Consider the following 16,693-nt stretch of genomic DNA (forward strand, 5'->3'; position numbering starts at 1 on the left):
ATAGTAGGAGATATAATTTTTTTAAACTTATGTTTACGACTACGCATAAAACCTGTGTCATTTTTATTATGTTTCAAACCATTTGCATAACCGAAATGTTTATTTCAAACATGATTTGGCTATTATTCAATTTTGTGCGATTCGATTGATACTAAAACTAGTATAATTAGTTTGTTAGCTAGTATTGATTTGGAACACCTTTTAACAGATGTGGCAGCACTACGACTGACCCCATGCTCAAGCTGATACCTACAACACTCGATTGCGACCGCCAAAAAATATATCGCGTTGCTTTTGTCACCTCTATGTGCCCTGTTTCGCGCGCATTTTACTGAAAATATAGCACTTACACAGTACAATTATTTAATTACCGGGGAGTTTAGTTTTTACTTAAATAATTTGCTTAACACATACAAGAAAACAAAAACACTGCAGCTGCAATCATGGACAGAGAAGTGGGACAAGCGTACCACACAGTGCAGCTATCAACAAAAGAAATGCTGAAGAACAACCGCAGACAGAATTTAAGCAATGTAAGCATATTTCTCTGGACTTTTGTTTTTATTCTTGTATTTATGTAAATATTGACCCCCATAGATGATAGACTTGCTAGCAAGTAGCTGCAAGGCATCTGGTCTGATTGCTACTTCCTTCACAAACGACGAACTTATTGAGTTCTGGCTAAAAGACATCTTGCCGCTTATGTTTGACTCTGAACGAAGTATACAAACAGCCGCCATTGCGGCAATGTCGGAGGCACTGGTGGCGCTCGATGTAAGCGTCATACACAGCACCAGCGTGTGGCCGCAAATTAGAAGCGAGTTCATCAATAAATATACGACTCTCATTAGCGAAATGCGTGATGCTAAGAACTCGAATTGGCACAAAATCTGGACGCTGCTTGTACAGATTATGGACGAGGAATTGTTGCGAGGCTGCACGTACATCAACAAATTTTTAGCCGTAGTAGAAATGGGCTTCCGTAATGCAGATAATGGGGTCCGCTCCGAGGCCTTCCTTTGTTGGCGCGTGCTCATTAAGATATTCGCCGCCTACAACGAGCTAGCAGCCAGCAAACGCCTGCGCCTGCTACTTATACCACTGCGCACTTCGCAATCCCGTTCCTCGCACGTCACTGGCATTAAGCTGCGTGTCTGGTGGTACCTGCTCACATGCCTTGAGGATGATTTGCCCAAGGCTTTTGACAATGCCGTAGAGTATTTCCTAAGCTTAGTGTTTGGAGGTGGCGCGCGTGGGCAATCTACAGGCCTTGTGCACAATTATCAAACAGCGCGCGAACTGGCTCTTCCGTGTCTGGTTTCTTTGTGGAGCTTAGAGTCAAATGATGAACTTCGTCGAATCCTGCGCGAATTACGGCTAGAGGCATTGGCTCAACCCTCGCCACTAATGCAATCTTCCATTTTGCAACAGCACTGGCGTCCGCTGCTTGCCGCCGCAGTTGTGGGTATGCAGCTTATGAACCAAAACGACAGCAGCTCTGAAACTGAAGAACAATTGCTCCACATGCTCGTGCGTAATCTAACGCTGGCCATGTTCCAGTTGCGTCAGGCGGCCTTCATAATAGCTACCTGTGCTGAGTTGGAAAAAACATTGGCAACGTCTGGCCGGGTGGTGCGAATTTTCTTTAATACGTGCGCCTCAGAGAGTTTGGTGATGAAACATGACCAAGGCAGCGATTATCTTGACGTGCTGGAAGCATGCATGAAGCTGTGCATTAAGGCTAAAGGAGAAGTACCCCCGGCTGTGCTTCAGCGCTGTCTAACTCTGATATTTTCACCGGAAGAACTACAAGCTCATAACCAGAATGACTTCCGCCAGCTTATCTCGTTCGCCGAACTTCTAATGCAATCCAACGATGAGGAGGACTATGTTGCCTTTGGCGTAAAGCTGCACATCTGGCGTCAGCTGACGAGCACTTTTGTTAGCTATCTTCGCGAAAACGCACTCGAGTACCGGCTAACACACAATGCCACATTATTGGACAGTTGGCTGTTGTGGCCTTTGCAGACGTGTGTGGGATTTGCTGGGCGACGTGCACATACTACCTTCGATAGCGCCTTCTGTGAACAATGGCGTCAGCTGCTCAATGCGGGACATAATGCACCTGATCGCAAGAATTTTGTGGGCGAGCTAAAGAACGCATTGAAAGAACTTTTAAAAAGCAGCAAAGAGGAGCTATGTTTTCCAGAATTATTTGAAGCATATGTAGGAGCAGTTGTAAAGCTTGGAATTTGCAAGGACGCCCCAATTTACAAGGATGTTTTCGCCCTTCTAATGTCGGTTTTCGAACAACAAGCACTGCCCCAAAAGTCGCTGGAGGGCTGTCTAAATACGCTACGCAATCTCATTCTGGAGTTGCGCCAGAACGAACTCATGGTAATTTTTGATGCCCTAAAACCAACACTGGCGGCAGCATTACAATGCTGGAACAAGCACAAATGCGAGGGAAGCTTCCTCATTGAATGGAAGCGTGCTATACAGGAGAAGTTTCGCAAGCAGCCCATGAAAAGCATGACCAACCAGCTGAAGGATCTGTTTAAGGGCGACGATCTTTTTGTCATTATACCCTCAGTGTGGAGCTTAGATCCAGACAAGCTCACCGAACGTCAAAAGGAGCGTTTTGCTGAAAAATCTGACATACCAGCACTATATAACGACATGAGCCAATCGCAAGACTCGTCAATTAAGCCTTGGACACCTAAGAAAGTGGTTATAGCAAAAAGTAAACAAGCTGAGCTGGCCATTGGAGGTGATACTAATACCGACAGTCCTATTGTTATCGAGGATACACCCAATGATGAACCTTTTGCTTTCACTACTGAAACGCCAAAGAGAAGACGCCAGACTGACTCTGCCTTGGAACTCAACAGCACGGATAAGTATAAATTTCGAAAGCCACGTGCATTAGGCGAAGAAGATTCCACCTCAGGAACAGTCACGAGGACTCCAGCCAGCAAAGAGGAAACACCAGTTCGACTGACACGTCAACGCTCGGCTGCAACTTCAAAGGATGTTAGCCATGAAAAGCAGGAATCAGTGGAGCGGCAAGAACGATCGCCCACAAAGCACCAGCCCTCGGACTCTGGTAAGTTATTTAACTTGATGATATACATATAATACCGATCTATTTGAGATCCGAATATAAAATATTTTATATATCGAAAAATATATTCACAGCCACAATCAAAGTATCCACAATGAAGGTAAAGTCAACAACACCAGCATTAGATACCGCCAAGTCAGCTTCCACGCTTTCCGAGGATTTATTTTCGGATATCGTTCCCACCCAATTACCGGAGCTGTCAACAAAGGCATCCAGTGTAGAAGAAACACAATTGATGGCGCCAAAGGAGACTCTGCTTGATGAATCGGCGCCGCCTCCTGCTCAAACAGTACCCGAAATAAATATCGAACCAATACAGCAAATGCAGGAGACATCACCGAAGAAGCCACCAACGCGCCTTTGCAATTTGGTAAAAAATTAAATTAATACTTTCAGTGACGCTCACGCATTTAAATTTTCGCTTTTACGATCTCAGAACTCCCCACCGGATCGCAAGCAGACCAACAACTCAACCAGCCCCACACTCCGGCCGAAACCAACGGCTCATTTAACTGGACGTGGGGCACAATTAATCAACATGATACGAAATAAGAAGCTGGATAGCTGTTCTACCTCTTCAAACGGGTTCAACAGCAGCCGACAAGTGACGCCCGCTCGCATGCTCGAGCGCACTGAAATGGTGTCGACGCCGACAGCCGAGCTTAATGAACTGATTGGCACCGAGCAGACATCCACGCCCATACAGCAGCCGAAGGATCTCTTAATATTCTCTAAGCGATTGCCCTCGCCGTCGGCCTCCCCATCGGCAAGCATCCTTAAACGCAAGCTTCGCTGCGAAAGCATAGACGAGATGTCTATTGAATCGCCAGCGCTAAAGCGCAAACGCGTTAGTTTTCACGATCCACCAGTGTCTGTGACCAAGGAGTATTTGCGAGACACGGAGGAAAGGAGCAACAAACCGAAACGCTGCTTGCTACTAGACAACAAGATGGTCGCACAAACTCCAGATATGAAGCATGCGCTTAAACGACGCGGTCGCCTGGACAGCATCATTGAAATTGAGAAGTTTGCCAAGGAGCAAACGGCACGAACGGCTCTAGCCGACAAGTCCATGGACAAATCTACAGAGATGGTCGAGGATGACGCCTTCACCACACTCAAGTGGAACGATACGCATAACAATAGTGCTGCGAATACAGAGAGCAACAGCAGCATGAAAATGGAACAAAATCACAGTGTAATTACCACAGCGGAACAATGTCGCGATCTGTCAATTATGGATGCAGATAAGGCTCTGGATTTAGTCCTGGAGCAATGCTCTCTAGAAACCGTGCTCGAGCGGTACTTCAGACAGACCAACACAACGCCGTATAAAAGCGCCAATGTGGTCACCAAATTTCTGTCAGCTCAGATGAGTGGCAATCATAAAATGTGCACTAATGTGCTTGAAACACTATCCGAAAACCACTCTAAAGACTTTCTGGACCATGCAGTACGCGAAAATTTGTCCTCGGTGGTTTGCGATCGCCTCAATCCCAACTCAGTGCTGGACTATATATTTGCCAAGTCCAAAATTAACAGCACTTGTCGCAGCAATCTGCTAGCTCAGGTGCCGGATGTTCTGAAGAGCAGTCGCGTTGGGTCCGAGCGAAAAGACTTTGTACAGGAATTGCTCCTGCAGTGCAGCTTCAATGATGAGCAACTGCTCGACATTATTGGACAACTTATGCGGGCACGAGAGACGCGCGAACACAACAGCGAGAGTGTGGCTGAAACTGCGGCGGACTCCTCCTCCAATTTGTGAGGGTTACAAGCAATTCGATGTTACGAAGGTACATTATGTAGGTGGATTAATATTAAAATAGTCTTAAACACATCATACACATAATCATTTATGTAATATTGAAACTTTTAATTTGTATAAATCCCCTCGATTATGTAGATTAGTATTTAAATGTACATACATTTTACAAGGGCCATATCATCCCTATTGGGTATTTTATGTTGGGTCTCACTAGAGGCTAAGGTTTACCTCTTGATACATTTTAATTATTATTTTAAAATTTTAGATGTCATTTTATTCTATAATTTTTTAAATATCGTTCTTTTATTGCACCAGGAAAAATTTTCAAATTATACAAAGTAAATATGTAACGGAAAACAACGAATGGATTTGTTTTATTGTCATTTATTTTTCAAATAATATTTATTGTTTGTTGACCTTCATTGAAGGGCATAATCGTTTTTTAAATTACTTTTGATAAGATTATGTTTCGCGGCACAAGGTTTTCTTTAGCTATATGGCGCAATGTCTGTCTGACTGGAGCATATGAGTAGCAAACGTTAACCTGTTCAGATGAAATAAAACCGATTCTTTGTTGTGAGTGACTCAGGTGAGTTCTACTTTGACTTTCCACAAATAGTCAATAGTATTGCATTCAATGTGGTAATTCTCATATTTGAAAACCAAAATCAGTCAATATGAAATCAAGAACATCTCTGTTATTTTACAAATAGGATTTCGTGTTTCATCACGATAATCAGAAACTAATGTTTTAATTCAAATTTGTTGCATTTTAAATACATTTTATTATACCATGATACCCATGCAAACGTGTTTTTTTCCGGATTCCTAACGTCCTACATTGCTTATCAATGACGCTCTTAAAATGTAGTCTTGATAATGTTCACGTGCAACAAACGAGCGTCGGCTATCAGCCGATTTTGTGCTTCGAAATTATTTCAAGTGCGTGTCCAATCAGACTTCTAGTCGTGGGTGTTGTTATCGCAAAGTCAAAATGTTAACTTTAAAGACATTTTGCGGTATTGCAAGGCAACAGTTAATTGTGAAATATACATATTTGTTGCTAGCGTATAAATAGACCTGCCTAATACTAAGTATATGTGTATGTATGTATAGTACATGCTATATATTGTACAATTACGTCAGAGCTGCCTTGGCCTTCACTTTGCTCGCTGATGATGTGCCGTATGGTTCATTCATAAAATGGCGTGTAGCGCGTGAGAGACGTAAAACCAATCGCGTATTTGCTAATCAACAAATTAGGGGCACATGTTTATATACACTACCCAACATGAGATATGTATGTAGTTATCATTTTATGTCCCGTACCGAATCGAGAAAAGGGCTCATAAGTGCATATGTACTTATGTATACATATTAATCAGTTGGACGAGATAAGTCGATATAGCCTTTACCGTCTGTCTGTATGAACATACTATATAGTAAGAGAGAAAAATACCAAACTTGGTATCGTCATTACCTGTTTTTAACGGCACCCGTAAATTTTAAAATTTTGTGACCAACTTTGTTAATCCGGCACATATTATAAAGTTAGAGCAATAGAAGTTCGAGCTTTTGCTATTTCCGTTCCATACTACACTACACCCATAAGCATTGAGACATTTGTTTACTATTGCTATTTATATTAGTTTTAAGAAAAACATTTGTTTTTGGAATAGGCCCAGGGTTTTTAAGAGTCGAGTACTCACGACTCTAGTATTCCATTATTGATTGTTAAATAATCGCCTTGTTTTCGCTGTCATGTAAATCATGTTAATCTGCCCGGAACCGGTTAAATGCAATAGCGATACTTAAGCAATTTGTAGAACGCAACCCAGCTGAGTAGTGGTTGCGAGGGTCTCCATTGCCTTTTTGGTATCAAAAAACTCTGTGCTATCAGCGTTGGTCTAGAGTCTAGACAGACATATGTACGTATGTATGTACATATGACAATCAAACATACTGTACATATAGTATACAAAATTGCAAACACTAACAGAATTAAACAATCGCATAGCGAAGCGCGGAAATTTGAAATTGCCCAAATACATACTACATATGTATGTATGTATATATTCACACTTTGGGAGCTTCTGCCGCCAGTTACAAAAAGTTCGTGCTCACATTTGGTTGGTCAAAAGGTGAAGTCGACTGTCTACAGAGAATTGTTTGCTTTTTGGCAAGCGACGCTGAGGCGAATGATCGGGCCAGATAATTAGCTAGTCCACACAGACAACGAGGCGGCCAGACGGGCTGTTGCTCGGCAGAAACGAACTCACTGTGCGAACAACAGCTGTTTTTTGGGCACACACGCGTTCTCGTGAGCATTGCAACTGCAACAGGCAAGCAGGTGTCCAGGTGTGGGGGGCGAAGTGGAAGGCAGGAGGCTTGTTGTGTGCAGCGCCAAAAGCTGCACACCACGCTGCAGCGAGCAACTGACTGCAGATTACGGTTACCTTGTGGTCGAGGCAACAAATAGCAGCTAGAGCAACGGCGACTATCAAGCGAGTCAGAGCAGCGGAAAAGCAACTTTGGTGGGAATTCAGACTTAGACGTAGTTACACTACCAAGTTGGACTTCCAGGCCGACGCACACACAGCATCCAGTGGTAAGCTTAATAGGCACGATTTGTTTTCAACGGCATTCACACAAGGCCGATATGGCCGATAAAACAATTGTTGCGACGACTACGATGAAAAGTGATTCAAAACTCTGATGTAATCATCCGACGTTCCACTCGCCAAATGTGCTGAATACTTGTATTGTCGCAGCCGTTGTGAATATTATGTGGTTTTGTATTACGCACTATTTTGTTTTGAACTCTCGCCCATTGGTAGTGCGCACTCACGCTCTGGAATTGAAGGTAAACAGAGTGTTCAACTCTCTGGAGTCCACTCATCGAAAACAAACGCGACAATTAACAGTAAACCCTTTAAGGGTGTGCCCAAAGAAGGTATATCATTACACCAAGTCGCGCCCCCCACCCGGCTTCTCGTGCATATATCGATTTAACATACTTAACACTATTTTTTTCATTTACATACACACATATGTATGTACATTATATCTGAGTAGATAGTAAGTATGTATGTATGTGCATATGGTGTGGAACGATTCCAACGCTGCGTGCGTCGGCAGCGCGAGAGCAGCGCCAAAATAAGTTTGCAATCTAAAAGCTTTTGCGAAAGCTATTTGGGCTCTGAGTGGCATAGACAGAGAGAGAGAGAGAGAGAGAGAGGAAAGAGAGAATGGTCTATATGGAAATATTGAGGGAGAGAGAGAGAGCTTGCCGTTAGATTCAAATTAAAATACGCGAATTTAAATTGTGTAAAAATAATTTTTAATATACTCATCATTACCAACCCGTAACCCGCATGAGACGTTTCTATTTAATTTTCTTTTAGCAAATATAGAGGAGGCTCTGAACATCTGAGGGATGTCATCGCGTATGTTTAAATTTGGCGTAACTGCCGCTAGCGCCTGTATAGGCTCTGTTCTAGCATCTTGGACAATTGATCGTTGGAACTCACCGCACGTGGTATGTTAAACAATATAACTATATTTTATCTACACGCACACTGATGAATTGTAATCACGCCGTCTAGGTGAATAATGCCGTGCAACGTCCACCGAAACGCAAGCGTACTCTGCCTCTCCGATCTGAGCAAATTAAGTCGCTAACGAGTGGTGAGGAATTCGACGTACTCATCATTGGTGGAGGTGCTACAGGTGCAGGATGCGCCTTGGACTCAGTTACGAGAGGTAAAGCAAATGTTATGATAAATATGTATATATATTTTCGGTAGAGTAGAATTCTTTTGTCTTTGTGAAGTCGTCATTTTGTTTAATTTATAGATTTGGCATAATTGCGTGTTGTGGATTTTTAGACATTTTAAACTAACAGACAAATTAATGCCTATACTTTATATACATAATAGCTACGGGTGAACATTAAAATGTAAATTTCACCTACTTGTAGCTTTATTTGTTGATTTGATTAACAGGCCAAGGTGATACAATATTTGTTTAAATATTTATATTTTCACTTTTGGTCAAAAGTTTTAACGGAATTGTGCTTGACGTAGGAAATCATTTAATCATTTAAATATTTATCATATATATATCATTTAAATATATCATTTAAATATTTTAAAATGATAATTTAAACTGCAATGAATTCCCACCTGCCTATCCAACACAGATGCCAAAATGTTATGAGCCGGAATAATACTAATTAATAAATTTATATATTTTATGCAGGTTTGAAGACAGCATTAGTCGAACTGGATGATTTTGCAAGCGGCACCTCATCGCGGTCCACGAAACTAATCCATGGCGGAGTTCGATATCTGCAAAAGGCCATTCTAGGAGTAAGTTCTAGCCACTGTTCAGTACGCTCTTTAGCGTAGTCAGCTTTCGATTAAGTCTTGATGCTAAGCAAACGTTTGTTTCCATTCTTCATTGTATTCATGATACAGCTAGACTTTGAGCAGTATAGAATGGTGAAAGAGGCGTTGCAGGAGCGCGCCTCAATGCTTGAGTCGGCGCCACATCTGACCCACCCGTTGCCAATCATGCTGCCCGTTTACACGTAATAAGCTAGAAAATTACAGAGATAGTAGTATATTTTCATAAAATGGATCGTCTTTTTCAGTTGGTGGCAGGTACCATATTACTGGGTGGGCATCAAATGCTACGATCTGGTCGCTGGCGATCGCAATGTCAAGAGCTCATACTACTTGTCCAAGCAAGATGCACTCGAGCTGTTCCCCATGCTGAAAAAGGATAAGCTGTGTGGTGCGATAGTCTACTATGATGGGCAACAGGACGATGCGCGCATGTGCTTGGCAGTGGCATTAACGGCTGCACGCCATGGCGCTACAGTTTGCAATCATGTGGAGGTGAAGCAGCTGCTCAAGAAAGACGACGGTACTGGCAAACAAGTGCTATGTGGAGCCAAGGTCAAGGATAACATATCCGGGAAGGAGTTTACGGTCAAAGCGAAGTGCATCATCAATGCCACCGGCCCTTTCACCGACAGCATACGCAAAATGGACGACCCCACGGTGAAGAGCATTTGCTGCCCCAGCTCGGGCGTACATATTGTTCTACCTGGATACTACAGTCCCGATCAAATGGGTCTGCTGGACCCCTCGACCTCCGATGGACGCGTCATTTTCTTTTTGCCCTGGCAAAGGCAAACAATTGCTGGCACCACCGATTCACCCTGCGAGGTCACCCGTACACCCACACCCACTGAAGACGAGATTCAGTTCATTTTGAGCGAGATCAAGAATTATTTGAACGCCGATGTAGAGGTGCGTCGTGGCGATGTACTCTCCGCTTGGAGCGGCATTCGCCCATTGGTGTCCGATCCCAATAAAGATGACACACAATCGCTGGCACGCAATCACATTGTGCATGTGAGCCCTTCAAAGCTCATCACCATAGCCGGCGGAAAGTGGACTACGTACAGGGCTATGGCAGAGCATACCCTCGATGCGGCCATTAAGGGTGAGTGGAACTTCCATTCAAAGGCTACGTCTGCCTTCTCTATATTTAGTTCAGATCAATGCATAAACATACATAGCTATCAGGCTAAATATAATCAGTCCAATTTTGTCTTATTTTTAGCTTGCAATCTAAGTCCGGAACGTGCCGAGGCTGTGACATCGTACCTTAAAATCGAGGGCGGTCAGGGCTGGACTCCAACGATGTACATACGTCTCGTACAAGATTTCGGCTTGGAGTGTGAAGTGGCTCAGCACTTGGCAAAGTCGTACGGCGATCGAGCATTTGCCGTGTCAAAGATGGCTTCGCTCACTGGCAAGCGTTGGCCTATTATTGGCAATCGCATTCACCCAGAGTTCCCCTACATTGACGCAGAAATTCGATATGGCGTGCGTGAGTACGCCTGCACTGCCGTGGATATGATTGCGCGTCGCTTGCGCTTGGCCTTCCTCAATGTTCAGGCCGCTCAGGAGGCTTTGCCCGTCATTGTGGACATCATGGGTGAAGAGCTGCAGTGGTCGAAGGATGAGAAAGAGAAGCAAATCAAGCAAGCAACCGAATTCTTGGCCAATGAAATGGGCCATTCTGTCAATCGCACATCGAAGGAAAGGATTCCCATTAAACTATCAAAAGATGAGATACAAACATATATCAAACGCTTCCAGCTTATTGACAAAGATAAAAAGGGATATGTGTCCATCAACGACATACGCAGAGCGATCAAAAACTTTGGCGATGGAGATGTTTCCGGCGAGCAGCTCCACGAAATTCTCAGGGAGATCGATACTAACATGAACGGCCAGGTGGAGCTTGATGAATATTTACAGGTAAGGCAGACAAAAACAATAATCGAGATATTTTTACATAAAACGCGAATATATAATAGGTCTTATCAAATAAATTTATTTTTGATCGATAAATTTTTCCATTAAAATAATAGTATTTGAAAAGGCTAGTATGTACTGCCCAAATTCAGCTCTCAAAGTAAAATGTTGCGTAAAACTAAAACCTTGTTAAAAAATTACAGATGATGTCGGCCATTAAAACTGGCGATGTAGCATATTCAAGGTTCGCGCGCATGGCCGAGCTGGAGGAGCAGAAGCACGAGGCTGCAAATCTAAAGCAGAAGATCAGTGTGGATCGTTCGGGAGGTGGACTATAATCAACTGAAAATGCAACAAGTCTTAAATATATGATGAACGATGACGAAAACTTATACAATTTTTAACTTATTTTGCTGTTATTAAAGCCTTGAAACTTAAGCATTTGTTTACTTATCCTAGGTAATACAACATCTGCTTTTCTGCTCATTAGCTTGGGGCTCTTGGGGCCTGCCAGATGGTGGTGGTTCAACTGTTGAATTGGTTTCCTGTGAGGCATTGGCTAATCTTCCATGGGCACCACGCTCTCCTTCGTGGCCTTTAAAACATAACAATTCACAAAGCTATTTAACAACTTTACACATATTTGAAGTAACTTACTGAGCGTAAACAGTAATCTCAATTCAATGTCGACAGTCATATTGGATGCAGCCCTTTTGATCGTGTACGAGGCTTTAGACAAACAATTGAACATTTCGTTTTTTTGACTTCCATTCAGATGCCCTAACATGTTCAGCTGATGGTCCCAAAAAAATAAGAGCTGCCCTTTGGCACTGAAACTTTCCTCCAACTCTTGAAACATCTGTGGAAAATAAGGCGAATGAATCAAACAGTCTATTAAGTTAAAATGAGTATGTTTCAAAAATTACATCAACTACTACATCCGTCAGTGCCTTTCTCCAATAACTTTGGTCTTTGCGACTGGCTTGCCATAAAAATAATGTCTTTATATAGTAGCTCTTTAAGTGGCTTATATTCTGTCTGGTATCGCGAAACTTTTTCATTATTCGCAGGGCACTCTTTAGGTTTGACTTATCCTTAAGTAACGCCGCCTCGGCATCATAGTAGGAAGCACGAAAAGAAATATTATTCGGTTGAAATGGTTTCATTGGCTTAGGAATAGCTTCCCAATTGATAACCTTAAAATATTGCTTTAGTCCAGGAGCTAACACATTTTGACGAGCATTTAGTTTAATGGCCGGAACAAAGTCCACTGAATATTTGTTAGGCGTTGTAATAAAAAGTGTGTGCGCTGGTCCACATTTTTTATATTTCAATTCGGAAGTGTGCCCATTAACTTCAATTTTGTTTTCCATTTTGTTTAGTGCTCGAGCTACCAAGCCTGATAGCCAGGATTGCAATTTGTCCTCTAATAGTAAATTATTAGCATTTACAAAAGATTTGAGCTTATTATGAATTTCCTGAAGGTTGCTTTGGTTGCTAATGCGATTTAAAACTTGTGTCAAGTCAAGTATTACATTTCCGGCAACTTTAGGATCTCGTTTAACAATGATGCTATCACTCTCTGGTATCCGCAAATAGAACACAAGATCAAACTCATCTGGTTTTCCCACTTTTAGGTTGTCACCATAGCTCCCTGTGAATTATATAAATAATCATAAGTATGTAGGTATGTATAATGCATATATTAGGCCAAAACAGAAACAAAACAAAGATTTTTTAACAATCTGTAGAGCCCCTTTGAAGTTCGAATTTTCCAAGACCTTTTGTCCAGTCAGTACAAACTGTTTTACTATACATACATACATATGTACGACTTCCTTTGGGCGTTAACAATGCTGTTCGTTACCATTTTTTGTAATGCCCAACGATTAATGACCTCATATCACCTTACCGGATATGTTCTATTGATGAAAGTAAATAAAAAATTCGATTTGAGAAATACTAACTACTTGTAGTATAAGCACTTTATTTATTGCTGCTGTTTTATGATGTATGTATTCTTTGATAAGAGCCACGTATGTTCATACATATGCACATATATAAGTGCATCACAGAAATAATGACAACATTGTTGGGACTTAGTTTAGGAAGCAGTAGCCGCAAACTAACCTCCTAATTGAAATCCATTAAATAGCTTGTTGAGCACAGGGTCTTCCTTAAGGTAAAGAAATAATGTATCCCGAAGCTTGTTAAAGTGTTCGATATATTCGGCACGATTTTCATTAATATTAATATATTTTTTATTAATATTTTGCAGGAAAGTCTCTAAGTTATTTCTAGACCCCATTCTTGATTAAACAGTAACGAGCTCAACACTCCAAAATTCAGGAAAAGACTGAGTTGAAACAAAAATGGCAAAAGCAAATTTATAAGAAAGCGGAAAAAAGTAAACGCAACGCGTACGACTGTCTCGCAAAATGCCTCTCACAGATACAACCAAATGTTTGGTTGTATGTGTATAAAATGTGTATTTGTATCTTGTAGATCAGCACACATACTCGCACAATCAACAGAGTTTAAATGTGTATATATGATGATTGTACATGTAGTATGTATATTGCTGTCAATGGTTTTTAGTGGTTGTGGTATGACTTCCATACTCTCACATCGCATTTCTCGTACGAGTTTGGGGTATCCCGCCCCAATTTTAAATTGCATACATATGTATATGAACATACATATGCGTGTATTGTGTTTAAAGGGGGTTTCCTTTTTTTGTTAGAACACCACGGTTTGTTTATTTAGAAAATAAGGAAATGATTTATAATGTGTATGAACTTCATAGAGTTTAGGGCCCCTCTTTCATCGAGAAATTAAGAGGATAAACAAACTGTTCGATCTGTTGATTGTTTAGAAATGAATTGCCCAACAACGTAAGCTTCACTTTTGTCGAGCCTCTTAAGGCTTTCAAGTATTTTCCGTTGGATATCCAATTGATTTTCTAAGTTCATGCAATATTTATCAATCGAACATACACATTGTATTTATTTATTATTATTATTTTGTATTCCTCTTCATACATACATTTGTATATTTTGAAGTTCACTATATAATCTTCGTATCTTAACACATGAGTTTCTACACTAGAAACAAATTGTTCAATAAAATCACCGCCTTCTATTTTTAGTTGTAAAATAGAATACTAAACCTACTTTATAAATTAATAAGACGTTATCAAATTACTTTCGATTATGACTGAAGTTTTGCAATTAAAAGTAATTTACATTATTTTTTTTTTTTGTAATATGTTAATATTGGCGGGGCAAAGTATTTTGGCCCACAATTATATAATTGTTTATTATATTACTCTTTCAACATTGTGACCATTTTCAGAAAAGTTTCTATAGTAGTAAATCTTATCTTATCTTATCTTATAGGTTCCCAAAGCTAGGGTATATAGAATATAAGCTTTGTGAAAACATGTACACATATATGTACATACATAGTATGATAGTAATATTTATGGCTAGTAATTTTAAGAATTAAACGCCGTTTAATGTGACTGCAATATTTGGTCTAGTTATGCAACTGCACAACATACATACATACATATGTATATAATGTATGTAAATGGAAACTGCTCCAATTTCAACGGCTTAGCTCTTACCGTTTTGATCGTTAACAAATCAATCAGGACAAACTCCTTTATCGAGATACACATGTACACATATAGCATTCGTTTCGCTGATAGGTTCCAAGTTCTAGAGTTCTTAAAATTACACTCGACATTGATTTTACTATTCCTCATCATTTTTAATGGTATATGTATTACATACCAGGCTTCCAAAATGAACAATAATATTCTACACAAATTCGATTCCAAAACATCTACAACCATAGGCTGTTGTGCCCTCTAATTTTTATTCACTTGTACCCTGCGAAATCAAACTCCTAAGCAAAACAACATTTCCAGGCTTATAAAATTTTCTTCGACCAAACTTTATTCACTTGATAAACAATTGCTAGCAAATTGATTCGTCCTGCAAAGCGTAGACTTAATGACCAGCGGTGGCAGCCTTGGCAGCGATTTCATCTTCCTTCGCATGGAAAGCGATGAGTTCCTGTTTCTTGGTGGCAATGCGCTGCTCACGGCGCTTGCGTGCCTCTCGTACCTTTTGTCTTCTGGCCTCAGCCTGGTCAGCGAGCATCTTGCTACGTTGCTTCTCGGCCTTCTTCTTGTGAATGTACTCCATCAGTACGCGCTTGTTCTTGAACACGTTACCCTTGCACTTCATGTACAAATCGTGGTACAGATGACGATCAATTTTCTTGCTGTCGCGGTACTTCTTTAATAGACGTCGCAGCACACGCTGGCGTTGCATCCACAGCAACTTCGTTGGCATACGTGCGTTCGCTGTACCCTTGCGCTTGCCGAAACCGCAGTGACGGCCCTTACGGCGTGCCTCGGTATTCTTGCGCACACGGTAGCGGGAATGCACGACGACGGGTTTCTTGATGATCAAACCATCTTTGATCAGTTTGCGGATGTTTTGACCTGTGAGTATGTAAATATAAAGTTGGGATTGAGCCAACTCCAATGAAACTTGATGCTACTTACGCGAGTTTGTGTTGGCAATCTCGTTGATTTCATTGGGATCCAGCCAAACCTTTTTCTTGCCGCATCGCAGAACGGAGGCAGCCAACCTCTTTTGGAGCTTTAAAGAACTGCGAAAAACAAAAACAATATCAATACACGAAAACAACGTGCCTGCTTATTTGATGTATGCGCATGTGGATGTGTGCGGGTGTTGCGTGCTAGTTCCAGTGCTGTGGTTATTTCACAATTGAGTGATGGCAGTCGAACTGTTTCCATTTTCAAATATATTTAACGCGTAGCTGCATAACTGCACCATAGAATTCACGGCTTTTAAGCCATCGAATACACAATAATCAAACAAAAATCCGTAACAATATATACCTCATGCTGTCGACCTCGTCGTGGCTGAGAAAGAAAGAAAAATTTGACAGCCGGAAACGACTACCATTTTCCAAGTCGATGGTTGACAGCTTGTGTTCTTCTCCTCACTGCTATGACACTTTCTATCGAAATAACATTATTAGTGATGTCGGTTAGACAGCTGATAGTAATATTTGAATGTTATCGACAAATTGACATTTTTATTTTAAGTATATAAATTTTTCTTTTCCAAATACATTCATGTTCATATTTCATTATGTAAGTGCTGACAAGACAGCAGTATTTTTAATAACGCGATTTTTAAGTTTTCAAATATATATATATGTAATTTGTGTGAGTTCATATAATATGTGAAATCACTATTCGAACTTAGATGACAGCTATAGCTCGATTGTCTGAAGTTTTTAAATTCAAAGTTATTGAGTACCAGTGCACAGTTCTGTAGAGCAGGTTTTCACTTGTTTTCAAATTTTTATTTCGATAAAATTTTGATTCGCAAATTGTTACCATTATAATTTTGCTGCCACTTA

At 40.9% G+C, this 16,693-nt stretch overlaps 4 protein-coding genes across 4 annotated transcripts; 2 read left to right on the top strand and 2 right to left on the bottom strand.

The window, feature by feature from the left end:
- The first annotated feature begins 361 nt into the window (after positions 1-361).
- Positions 362-5,249, top strand: LOC115633838 (telomere-associated protein RIF1). The gene is made up of 4 exons (XM_030531329.1): positions 362-533; positions 598-3,106; positions 3,199-3,494; positions 3,561-5,249. Exons 1-4 carry the CDS (start codon positions 444-446, stop codon positions 4,887-4,889), a joined length of 4,224 nt encoding a protein of 1,407 aa, XP_030387189.1. The 5' UTR covers positions 362-443; the 3' UTR covers positions 4,890-5,249.
- Positions 5,250-7,339: 2,090 nt separating this feature from the next.
- LOC115632207 (glycerol-3-phosphate dehydrogenase, mitochondrial) lies at positions 7,340-11,662 on the top strand. The gene is made up of 8 exons (XM_030529263.1): positions 7,340-7,497; positions 8,294-8,427; positions 8,495-8,651; positions 9,150-9,259; positions 9,368-9,480; positions 9,544-10,403; positions 10,524-11,227; positions 11,428-11,662. The coding sequence occupies exons 2-8, from the start codon at positions 8,326-8,328 to the stop codon at positions 11,560-11,562; spliced, it is 2,181 nt and encodes a 726-aa protein (XP_030385123.1). The 5' UTR covers positions 7,340-7,497; positions 8,294-8,325; the 3' UTR covers positions 11,563-11,662.
- LOC115634665 lies at positions 11,609-13,532 on the bottom strand. The gene is made up of 4 exons (XM_030532524.1): positions 13,355-13,532; positions 12,151-12,878; positions 11,882-12,083; positions 11,609-11,819 (listed from the first exon to the last, which is right to left on the bottom strand). The coding sequence occupies exons 1-4, from the start codon at positions 13,530-13,532 to the stop codon at positions 11,680-11,682; spliced, it is 1,248 nt and encodes a 415-aa protein (XP_030388384.1). The 3' UTR covers positions 11,609-11,679.
- Positions 13,533-15,151: 1,619 nt separating this feature from the next.
- Positions 15,152-16,215, bottom strand: LOC115634788 (60S ribosomal protein L19). The gene is made up of 3 exons (XM_030532696.1): positions 16,164-16,215; positions 15,804-15,910; positions 15,152-15,740 (listed from the first exon to the last, which is right to left on the bottom strand). Exons 1-3 carry the CDS (start codon positions 16,166-16,168, stop codon positions 15,241-15,243), a joined length of 612 nt encoding a protein of 203 aa, XP_030388556.1. The 5' UTR covers positions 16,169-16,215; the 3' UTR covers positions 15,152-15,240.
- Positions 16,216-16,693: the final 478 nt, after the last annotated feature.

This window comes from Scaptodrosophila lebanonensis, unplaced genomic scaffold (assembly GCF_003285725.1).
Source record: "Scaptodrosophila lebanonensis strain 11010-0011.00,11010-0021.00 unplaced genomic scaffold, SlebRS2 tig00000001-arrow-pilon, whole genome shotgun sequence".
Taxonomy (NCBI): Eukaryota; Metazoa; Arthropoda; class Insecta; order Diptera; family Drosophilidae; genus Scaptodrosophila; species Scaptodrosophila lebanonensis.

Coding starts and splice junctions, on each gene's coding strand:
- LOC115632207 (XM_030529263.1), top strand. CDS start 8,326: ATGTCATCGCGTATGTTTAAATTTGGCGTAACTGCCGCTAGCGCCTGT. Junction 8,428..8,494: donor GTTGGAACTCACCGCACGTG/GTATGTTAAACA, acceptor CACGCCGTCTAG/GTGAATAATGCCGTGCAACG. Junction 9,260..9,367: donor TGCAAAAGGCCATTCTAGGA/GTAAGTTCTAGC, acceptor TTCATGATACAG/CTAGACTTTGAGCAGTATAG.
- LOC115633838 (XM_030531329.1), top strand. CDS start 444: ATGGACAGAGAAGTGGGACAAGCGTACCACACAGTGCAGCTATCAACA. Junction 3,107..3,198: donor GCACCAGCCCTCGGACTCTG/GTAAGTTATTTA, acceptor ATATATTCACAG/CCACAATCAAAGTATCCACA. Junction 3,495..3,560: donor CAACGCGCCTTTGCAATTTG/GTAAAAAATTAA, acceptor TTACGATCTCAG/AACTCCCCACCGGATCGCAA.
- LOC115634788 (XM_030532696.1), bottom strand. Junction 15,741..15,803: donor GATTGCCAACACAAACTCGC/GTAAGTAGCATC, acceptor ACATACTCACAG/GTCAAAACATCCGCAAACTG.
- LOC115634665 (XM_030532524.1), bottom strand. CDS start 13,532: ATGGGGTCTAGAAATAACTTAGAGACTTTCCTGCAAAATATTAATAAA. Junction 12,084..12,150: donor TGACGGATGTAGTAGTTGAT/GTAATTTTTGAA, acceptor TATTTTCCACAG/ATGTTTCAAGAGTTGGAGGA. Junction 11,820..11,881: donor GAGATTACTGTTTACGCTCA/GTAAGTTACTTC, acceptor TATGTTTTAAAG/GCCACGAAGGAGAGCGTGGT.